Source organism: Fulmarus glacialis, unplaced genomic scaffold (assembly GCF_000690835.1).
Source record: "Fulmarus glacialis isolate BGI_N327 unplaced genomic scaffold, ASM69083v1 scaffold16824, whole genome shotgun sequence".
Taxonomy (NCBI): Eukaryota; Metazoa; Chordata; class Aves; order Procellariiformes; family Procellariidae; genus Fulmarus; species Fulmarus glacialis.
Window position 1 is genome coordinate 12,216 of NW_009208852.1, and position 11,327 is coordinate 23,542.

At 35.1% G+C, this 11,327-nt stretch overlaps 1 protein-coding gene across 1 annotated transcript; it reads right to left on the bottom strand.

Moving 5' to 3' along the window:
* Positions 1 to 2,802: 2,802 nt before the first annotated feature.
* On the bottom strand, positions 2,803 to 10,844 carry LOC104075975 (sodium channel protein type 5 subunit alpha-like; the record flags this gene model as incomplete). Its single annotated transcript, XM_009576659.1, has 6 exons — positions 2,803 to 3,941; positions 5,307 to 5,571; positions 6,373 to 6,473; positions 8,495 to 8,636; positions 9,612 to 9,665; positions 10,590 to 10,844. Coding segments are annotated over 6 exons (1,956 nt in total), but the record flags the coding sequence as incomplete, so codon positions are not given.
* Between the last annotated feature and the right edge of the window lie 483 nt (positions 10,845 to 11,327).

Below are 11,327 nucleotides of genomic sequence, written 5' to 3' on the forward strand. Positions count from 1 at the left end.
CTACTGTGAAGAAAATTAACTCTGCCCCAGCCAAAACCAGCACACTGTTTCTACACAGGAAAGTGATAAATGGAAATGTAATAATGGAGTTCTGCACCGCCCCTAAGAAGGCAAGGCTGTGATGTATTATATAGCTGGTCCTCAGGAATTCACTGGTAGCTTTACATGCACAGTGTTTCCTAACCAGAGGGATCCAATATTCCTTTGTTTTCACTGTTCTCTGATTTAAGTATCAAACTTCATAAACAGAAAGGAATATTCTTTCACTGTGTTCCAAGCATGCCTGACTACCTCTCATGAAGTTCACATATGTCCAGGCAGTTTTAGCGAAACTCTACGTTGCCTCAGCAGCTGAATTGGCTTTTGGGCAATCCTAGCATGAAGAAGCTGCAACAGCTGGATATCACCATTCTCTTTTGCAACCCTGCAATAGTATGCTAAAGCTACTTTAATTCTTAAGCAATGCTAAAAAATTGGTCAGACTATTAAATTTGCACTGTGGTGAATTCAGGTGCTTTTGATATTTCTGAGGTAAAATAATCACTAAGGATGTGTTTATGCCAGGTGTGATTCCGTCCAAAACCGCTGCCCCTACAATGGAAATAAGAGTGTTCACTTTTGAAGTATTTCTAATTCTGGACCAGGGTGCAGCACCTGCTGTTGCCCTCAAACAACATAATTTTAAATTGTAAAGATCAGATTAATTTAAAACAAAATTGGCATTTTGTTACATATTATTAGTATTTCAAATTCTCTCGTATCGCTTTTGCAGTCTTTCCTTCTTTTCCAATATGCAAGAATAAAGCACTCTTACGTCTTTCCTAACAAATATTTCTTGCTACTCAAGCTATAGAGTTATGCTTGAAACTACCCTCCTGGAAGATCCAAGCACACAGGAGAATGGTTTGGGTTTTTTTTCAGGAGGCAGGACTTCACAATCATTAAGGTCCGTCAGTCTGTCATATGTAAAAACCAGAACAGTCAGCGAACAAGAACCTACTGAGAACTGTGGCTAGCTTGAAAGCCCAAGACAGAAAAAAGTGAGTTATGACATTATTTTCTATAGTTGACATTAGTTTCTAGATGTTGAAATATAGGAGTTCGCCATCTGTTTCACTTAAGACTGGCTATATTCTAAAACGTAGTAAATGCTGCCATCTAATGGCATCTGATGGTTGAACAAAAGCTGTGGGCTCATTCCAGCTCACACCAAACAGAATAGTTTCACCTCAAAAGCATCACTATGCACCGCAGGCACAAAAGCAATCCAAGCTGGACAGGAGCAGGTCTCAAGCAGACCCATCAAATCTCTCTGCGTCCCGCTACCCAGCGCTGCTGACACCAAGCGCAAATTTCTGGGTTATCTAAGAGGTCTGCAGACCGTCTTTGTCAACTTTTTTCTGAACAGAAGCTGGTTCTGAAAGTAATAAAGCTAGTTCAAACCGTATTGTATCTGAACTCTAACTCTCAGCTTTCATGTGCCTTTATTTGTCCTACAAATAGCTTAGATTTTCCTACATCTGTCATATTTTAATAGTATTTAACAAGGTAAATGACAGTAAAAATTGAGTAATTACATTATTGTTCCTGATATTTTTGGCCGGAAAATGCTAAATCTTTTTTGATTCCCTGTAAAAAGTAAAACATTTTCAGTTTTTTTGTGCTAATAGGTAGCTATTTTTGGAAAATCATATTACTGTGGTTCTACCCCTCTAATAAAAGATTATGTCTTGTAATAAACTGAAACCGAAGATACCTCTTACAAAACAGACAAAAATGCGTTAAACGTCTGCACTCTTTATTGAAGAATCTAAAATAGTCCTACTTCATTAGTGGTTCTGAGGCCACCATGATGCTTCACCTGACCAACCTAAACTGCAAAAACCCAGTAAAAGAAATATTAATACACGTTGTTCACACATGGTTTTTTTCAGAACCAATGAAATAAACACTTCCTCTAACTTTAATAAATGTTGTCTCGTAAGATATACCATGAACTCCTTTTCAGATTACTAAGTAATACTTTCTATGGCATTTGGATGAAGTATAATAATGACATTTTATGTACAATAATTCTTAAGATTTTCTGGAAACAATACCTCTTGCATAACATCCTTTGATTTTGGTAACTATTATTATCATAATTTTCATACACTGAATGATACAAAGAACAAGTTATATACAACTTTCAAGCACAGACATCTGAGGATGATATGTTAAATCCATTTAGGTGCACATGTAAAGACACCTCAAAAATTCTTAAGCATAAACAAATCCTTTCAAAGGCACTAGGAGGAAGATGGTCCCAAACAACACAGAAATTAGTGGCTGATTATACTCAAGTGTCTTGAGTGAGCTCTTTTACAGAAAATGCAGTAATTATTTAATTTTGCTACAGTAACCAGTTTTTCAAACCAGGCTTTATCTCTAAAGAGAAAGACATTATTCTACAGTCTTGTGTGCTTATAAATCATATTAATTATAACTGATCTTCTGCAGATTTCTTCTGTAAACACAGAAATATGAAGTAATAAAAAAAATGACAGGTGCAAAAATTAACTCACCTACTTCAGTAGCTGAGGAAAAAAAATTCCATGGTTTGATTTTCCTCTAATATTTATGACATAGTTGTTCAAATCTTAATTGTTTTAAGGAGCATTTGCAAAATTGAACAATCACAATACTTAAAGGCTGCCATCATTATTCTAAATTTAGAGTATTATGCTCCAGGATCAACATATTTTCTCCATCTGAAAATAACTGATATCAGTTTAATCAAAAATGCTGCAGCCTGGGGCAACCTTATGTGTCCACGTTATCGCTATCTGTTTCAGCAATACCATCATAAAATAAAGGGAGAGAGATGGAAGATGTAGCCCTTGATTTATCTAGCTTCCTACCATTATTTTCATTACGCATTGATGAAATAAGACTTTTCTTCTCATGTGTTTCTTCTTCAAAGACAGCACTGTTATAACGTTTATGACGTTTATTTTTAAAAGAACGCTGCATCAAATACCTCCTGAAGGCCCTTTGAATAGTAAGAGCCGATACCTCCTCTTGTTTTCTTTTAAGGGTAGTAGTAATTGGCTTGTAAGAAACTTTAGATGGATTGGCAGCCATAAATTTTTCTTCCATGTGTAATTCAAGACCATCCAAACCCCCAGATTCTCCCAAGACCCTTTTAGTGAGAGCAAGCAAGATATCCAAGCAGTGGATCTTATCTCCACTAACTATAGGGAGGTCCATGGATATGAGCTCAATTTTATTAGGCTTTGGAATGCGTAAGGGTTCTGCCAGAGCATCTGCAAAGTCCGAAAGAGCAGAATATTCAATAAACTGTGTTGCCTGAGGATCAAATTTTCCCCAGGTCTCATAAAACATATCAAAGTCATCCTCACAAAGAGGATCTGTGCTTTCTTCAGTGGCAACACTGAAGTTCTCTAAAATGACAGCTATGTACATATTTACAACAATGAGAAATGATATAATGACATAGCTTACAAAAAATAAAATACCAACCCCCTTACTTGTGCAATTTTTTTTCTGTTCATATGTTAAATTTAAGTTGGGAGCACATGAATCAGATCCTTTTAACAGAGGGACCAAAAGACCATCCCAGCCAGCTGATGTTGTAATTTGGAAGAGACAGAGAATGCTACTTATAAAGGTTTGAAAATTGAAAAGGTTATTAATCCCACCTTCCCAGCCAAGACAGGCAAAGTTTGTCATGCCCACAATGGCATAAATGAACATAAGCAGAAAAAGCAAAAGACCAATGTTGAACAGTGCGGGAAGAGACATCAGTAATGCAAAAAGAAGAGTTCTAATTCCTCTAGCTTTTCGAATTAATCTCAGGATTCGGCCAATTCGTGCCAAACGAAAAATTCTCAAAAGCGTAGGAGAGAACAAAGTTCGAAAGCCTTCAGAAAGTCCAATACCTTTGAAATGAAAAAGAAAACAAAATGTTGTCAAGCCTATCAGTGAAATTCCCTATTTATGTCCATTTTGTTATATTCTATGCTTCAGGTGTTGACAGTAACATTGATCATATTACATCACTTTCAACAAAACATTATCACCAATACTGCAATTGCTTACAAAAGAGCTTAGGAAAAGAAAGACAAATTGTAATACCTTTAAATATTAAAGAGGTATCAAGATTACATATAGTTTGGAAACTGCATTCTCCCAGATTTCTCTAATTCAGGGGGTGAAATTATGCATTGCTCAAGTACTTAAAAAATCCTTTTAAAACCATTCAGCTCCTGTGCTGGAAGCTATGGGGCTTGTCTGATTGCTGCTTCTTCCACAGGCTTAAGCCATGTGCTAAATGTGAGACTTTCATTAATGCTTGGTACTTGAATGAGATCAGAGAAGAGCAAGAAGAAAATAGAGGAAAACTGCCTTTCAGTATTTGTCCTCCCTCATACCTCATTCTATGATCCTGCTACCGGAGTAATGAGTACCTTCAGCAATACAGTGGTAATGCAAATGATTACAAACAGAAGTTAGCGTTTTCCTGGGTTGCATGGGATAGCACAGGGGTACTGTGCTTAGGGACAAAGCAGAGAACTCAGATCAGGTTTTCCTCCCTGTCCTTTATTCTATGATATAACCTGAGCCTGAGTAGGAAGCGCAGACCAAATAAACTGTACAAGAAATTCAAGCTATCTATGACCCTTTATAGAGAAAATGATAAGCATCTAGTTTTATTTGAAAAGCAAAACAAAACCAAGCCAATTTTCACAAATTCACAAATAGTGGCCCAGATTTAGAATGGTGCTGAGCAATTAAATTTTCCTGAGCTTTCTAAATCAGCCCTCAGGATCTGCCTCCTTAAAAGAAAGACCTGGAAAGTGAAATAAATCTTTCCCCTTTTTCAAACAAATGTAAATATAATACAAATATAAATGTTTTTTTAATCTGAATTTACTTTTACTATGAAAACAACAGTTAATGTATTACATGTAAATCGAAAGCATAAAAACATTAAGACAACAGTTTAAGTACAATAACTTAGAAAAGATGTTACTGCATTAAATTCCTATTCTGTTAATTACTCAATAAAACTCGTACTTTAAAAAAAAAATTGAAAACTATCCATTTAGCTTTTATTACTCTGCAAAAATATAAGGGAAAACAAAAAGATATCCTTTTAGAAGGAATCACTTAGCATATGGTTTGAAAAAGTACAATGGATCTGGAAATTGTTTATCAGATATATGTAAGTGGTTATTTCATATTGAAATTTGGCTTAGTATCGGTAAGACACATTACCTGATCTAATAACGATTGATACTTACTAACTAGTGAAAGGACCACAACAGCTAAATCAAATATGTTCCAGCCACTGGTGAAGAAGTAATGTCTTAGGGCTAGTATTTTTATGACACATTCCCCAGTAAATACTGCCACAAAAAAGAAGTTGATTTTATTAAGGACATCCTTGACGCTGTTCTGGCTATTTTCTGCCATCATAATGACCATATTTAGACAGATGAAAGTCACAACAGTAATGTCAAATGCTTTGTGGGATACTATATCAAACAGTAATCCTTGGAACACATTCTGTGGAGAGAACAAGAAGAACTGCTTAATGCTACTTCTAAGACCCGGGCTACATTCAAATATTAATCAGTAACTTATGCTTAGAAAGAGAATTTAAGAGAACATAAATTTAACAATAAGCTTCTAGAAGCATTTTTAGGTGATTTCTTTAGACCTTCAAAGAAAACACTCAGTACTTGGCTAAGTATTTACAGGTACCATGCAACCACATTTCCTTAGAAAAAAATTATACAGCAAGAAAACATTCAGAGTACATTGCGATTGCTCTTTTGATTGAAATGCTTATTAGAGCAGACATTTTAGGATAAGCAATTCTAATTAAAATGTCATAAGCAAGAAAAACTCTGAATAGTTACTATGTGAAGCCAGGCCTGGAATTAAATTTAAGAAACTACAAGAGATAAAGCATAAGGTTACATAAAAGTAAATAACAGCCATGGGACATGTACTACTCACTATTCATTCTCACCTGCAATAATCCAATCTAGTCGCAGAAGCAATATCATGCAACTTAAGTCACCAAGATCATGTTATGAACAGAAATACTTAATATGAACCTTTATAAATAGATTGTACATTTGAATAGGTGATAAATAGGCTGTAAATTTCCTTAAATTAATACCCACAAAGAAAGACTGCAATAGATAGAATTAAGAAAAAGAGAATAAAACGTAAATACTATATTGAATGAGGAAGATGATGGGCTCTAACGTGAAGTTTATTTCCAATGCCTGGCTACTGGGTTTAAATATGGTCACCGTCTTTATATCTTCTATCATATTCTACTTAAGATGGTCTCACCAATGGTCTTGGGATAGGTTTTTGAGGTTTCTTGGATCCAAGTTTTTTTAGAGCGTTATAGTACTTTTTCTGTTCCTCAGTCAAAAATAGATCTTTTCCACCTAAGTAAAGGGAAAGAATACTGTTGTTCAGCTGAAGTTTAAGCAGTCAACTAAATAAACACCAGCAAGTTTATGTAAAAAAAAGTAAGGTACAGCTGTCACGAGTAGGATCTAAGAGAGCACAGAGACAAAATGTGTCTTCACCATTTCTTCCTTTCCCCTTGTTCTTTGAAAAGATGTACTGCAAAAAGCTGATCAGGGTTTGATCATGAAAGTCTAGTCTAGGCAGTGTTACCAAGTCAGTTTCGTCAACTGTGAGAGCCTTTCTGAAGTTTTACAAATCTATTTCATACTTTAAAAATCACATGAGATTCATCAAAAAGTAATATACTTTGTATTTTTGGGAAAGGTAAGAACTGAAGTATATTGCTGGGCTAGCAAGTAAATGGAGAATTATGAATAAGCACTTTGGGACCAAGTTCTATGGGGGGCTCCTGATAATGAATTTCTGGTACTCATCTTATTACCATCTATGCCACCTGTATTACTTAGCAATAACTTAGAACCGAGTATTCAGGAGAAGCCACTCATCATAAAAGCATTGAATGATTAGTATTTTGTAAAACAAACATAACAATGTTCAGTAGGGCATCTGCACTTTGAATCACTCTAGCAAGACCTCTGAAAATTCAATTTAACTTCACTATATGGAATCGCAATGAAAATCCCCAAGAAGCAGCAAAGAAGCGAAAAAGAAAAAAATGCACACTTACAGCATGTACTGAGAAAAGAAAAAAGTGTTATGTTCACATCAACTTCTACTAAGTGTTCAGGCTCATAAACTACTTAGTCAGCATTGTTTCTGTCTGTTGGGATTATTATAGCTGGGACTTTGTTGTAAAAGGAAATTACTATAGCGAAGTTGGAGTGTTGTTCCTCAACCCCTACATATCCTTTCTCTGTTCAAATGCAGAGAGCAGAAGAATTTCCTGTGGGCCTGATTGCTATCTATCTCTACCAAGGGCAATAATTCTTTGACACTTGGTGTATAAGTCAACCTACGGAAATAACAAATGGCTCCTGTGGAGATTCTGTCTTCCAAATGTGAAGCTTGAAATTGTAAACCTCGAAATTGTAAACCTCCCGTTGGAGTCTGCTTTTGTGGTATTTTTTTAATGAGCAAGATGCTTATTTGTTTTAAGACTTCCAAGTGGATTAATTGACTCAGCTCGCCTTGATATTCTGGATACTTTAAGCCCCTAAATGAATCAGGGGGAGAACTCAATTGACAAATAAGCTTTGCACAAAGAAGTTGAAGTATACCAGTCAACCAGGGAAGGTTGACTGTTGCTTTTCTTTGGTTGTTGCATTTTCCATTCTAAGATTTTGCCTTCCATTTCTTACTGAATAAAAAGAACAGGGAATCTAACAATTATGAGGAGAAAAATGGAAGCAGTCAGTGCTTAATGGGCTTTAAGAAGCCTTTAAATTTCTAGACGGCCTCTTCCTGGGGCTTGGATCTCAATGCAGAAATTTTTAAAAACCCCAGTAAGTGACTTATTGACAACAGGATTTTTTAAATGCTACTAGTTTTAGAAGAAGTTCTGATTAACAAGATCTTTTCAAGTTTCTCTACCAGGAAAGCAGTGGTTACTCCTCCCATGAGCAGTAGTGTTTCTTGATTATCCTTACCACATTTGTTAGGTGTTTACTCTCAGCAAAAAGAGTTGTTCTGTTCTCCAAAGTAAATCTTCTAAGCATAAGAAAAGAATTCCACTCTCCTGTAGCAAAGTCTACACAACTTTTTTTGGCTTCTCTTTTCTAAAACTACCCGCTCCTTCCTCCTCATCCTCCTACTTAGAACAAAATAAGGACTTGGCATGAAAATAGAATTTACAGGTAAATTACTAAAAGCTTTGAGGAAAAGGGGACTCTTATTTTCAAAACTTGGTATCTAAATATTATTTTAAATTTCTCCAGTCAAACAGTTATCTGAAAATGTTAAGACATCTAGACGTCAAACTAGCATTCACTTAATCAAACTGGGATCACAGGAAACACTGAATTAGCTCATGTAGTACTTATCTTTTTCCTTTGTTGGTTAAAATTGCTGATAACCACTCCAATGAAAAGATTCAGCATGAAGAAAGATCCAAAAATAATGAAAACCACAAAATACATATAAATGGCTAAGAATGCTTCAAACTTTGGCTGGTCATCTATCTGTTAAAAAAATCAAATCATAAAAATAATATTGGTAAAAATCAGATAATCACAGCTTTATCATTTCCAATTTATAATAACAAATCTTTGTATTGTCAGAAGGAATAAATTATTTCTACACATTTAAACCTTTATTTAGATGTACAAGTAGAACAGCTGCCTTGTTTGGTCTTGTTACTGTTTACTGTAAAGACAACTACAAACAAAGATATATAGCCAAATCCAGCTCTAGCAAATTCTTAAGTAATAGATAAACAGTTCCAATCAGAATTGATACTGTGAATGCATAGATTAGAAAAACAGCTCAGACTAAACATAATGGTGAACTGCCATCCCCTTGAATGCTATCCCAGACAAGAAGCAGTTTTAAAAAGCCAGCTCACCCTGATCAGCCCTCCAAGGAATGATCTTTTTAATTAGCAGCTATTTCACTACATTCAAGAGTATAGCGCTTGAATGACTAAGGAAAATGCAAATCAAATTAAACATAGAAAAGTTAAAACACACTGTACTAGTGAGAGAGTGAGAAACAACCCATGGGAATGGGGAAGAATTACTACGGATGTCAAATATAGGGAAGAAAACCTCCAGAAATAACTGCTAAACATGCATGTCATTTTAATCTACTGTACACATTTAAAAAAGATGGAAATTTGCTTCAGAGGCACAGGCCCTCCAAGACTTTCTGAACTCTGTTCCCAAAACAGACTTGTCCAAAACTTGCAACATCTGGCCCTCTGCATTCTTGATTATAGTAGGTTTTTGTGTGGTGTCACTGTGTTTTGACCAGTTTTCTTTTGTCTAAGTTCCAGATACTTGGTACTCCACGGATTATTGTTTCACTGTGTAGTTTGAAGCATTTATCCACTTATATTTCTGACTTGATATTGCAAACAAAGCTGAAAAAAGAATTGTATGGGTAGAAAAGGAAAGAAGGAAAGGGAAAAGAACTAAAATTTAATTTTAGTGACATACCTCACGTGAATCCACTGCTGCATACATAATATCCATCCAACCTTTAAACGTTGCCTGAAAAAAATGCATTATTAAGGTTATTATCACTAACATAAAAATAAATTAAAAAATTAGATAGAGCTAATATAAATGTGTTAAGAGTTGTGGAAAAGTGAGCAGTGTGCTATAAAAAATGTGCATCACTTCCAAAGATCTGCTTGAAAGTATGATTCACTGGAGTTTAGTAAAGAGAACAAAAAATATTATTTCCTGAAAAGAAAAAAAAAATGCCATGAATCCTGTGAAATGTGTTTTAATGTTAACTCTTGTTAAATTGAAATTTTTGTAAATTCTCTGCTTTTTGAAAAAGCAGGAAAAGTTTCAGCTTAACTAACAAATATATGCTAAAAGGATAAAAACAATTTCTAAGAAAACAGCAGACGATTCCTTCCTGCAATTCTTAGCAACTCTGCAGAATCATAGAACACTTTGGAGGATACGGGGCAAAGAACCTCATCTAGAAAAGATACAGGGGTAACAGCCACACTTCAAAATGCCTTCCTCACCTTTGTTGTGGTATTAGGGAGATCAATAAATTAGCATCCCAATACTTCATCACTTACATAATAAAAGAAAATATAGAAATATAAATAAACTGCATTGTGCTTTTTCTTTCTCATCCACTCTGAACTAACTTTTACTAAAGAAAATGAGAATGACTTTAAATCCGGTAACATGCAGACTATTTCAGGCTTAGTATGTTAACCAAAATTAAAACAAAAAAGCCATGAAACACAGCGCTTGATTTTAACACAAGGTTGCATATGCTAAAGTGTTCTTTAAGAGGAACTGAGCAGCTTATAGATAAGAAAAATATTTATGGAAGCTAAAAAAATCCCAAATTTCAGTGAGATAAACAGAAGAGTAGTGATGTCCCATGGGCTGCTCAACATATTTCCTTGAAGAAAACAAAACTGAGCATGTTTTTATAAAACTTACCACTTGGAGAAGAGCCAAGTATCCCATCCCAACATTATCAAAGTTTACAGCATTATTTGTCCATGTTCCATTATAGAAAGTACAATTATATTTGTTATCAATTAGACTGATATTTCCTTTCTTGAGTGTGCATTTCCAAAATTTTTTTCCAAGTAATTTTACTCCTGCAATGTTAAATAGGAGCCAGAAGACAACACAGACGAGCAAAACGTTCAAGATTGAGGGGATAGCTCCCAAGAGTGCATTCACAACAACCTTAAACAAATAAAATAAGTGAAAAGAATGAATTATTCAAATTCAATAGAACACCTTCCCAGAAAACCACTTATTTTTTAATTCTTCTGTGTCTGTTGCAGATTCTCACCCATACGAAAACTAGTAGATGACAAATCTAAAGCCAGCCTTCAGCCCAACTTCAAGCTTGCCTTAACATGTACTTCTGTGGTATCTATCTTGCCTTTTTGAGGAAGAAAGAAAAACAGATGGCAACCAGAATTATCCTTGGGTAAAAGAAATACACAAAATAAGATTATGAGTCTGTAGTAGCTATGGGATCTAAAAATCAGGTATAGGGCAATGGGCTGTATGATCTGCATTTACTACAATATCATAAATAACCCTCTCTTTTATCTGGGAGGGGTTTTGTAAGAGAACAACAGCTTGCTCTCCATAACAGAATGAACCTCACCTAATAACCACTGGCAACCGACTGCACACAGTACATAAAGCAGAGAAGTT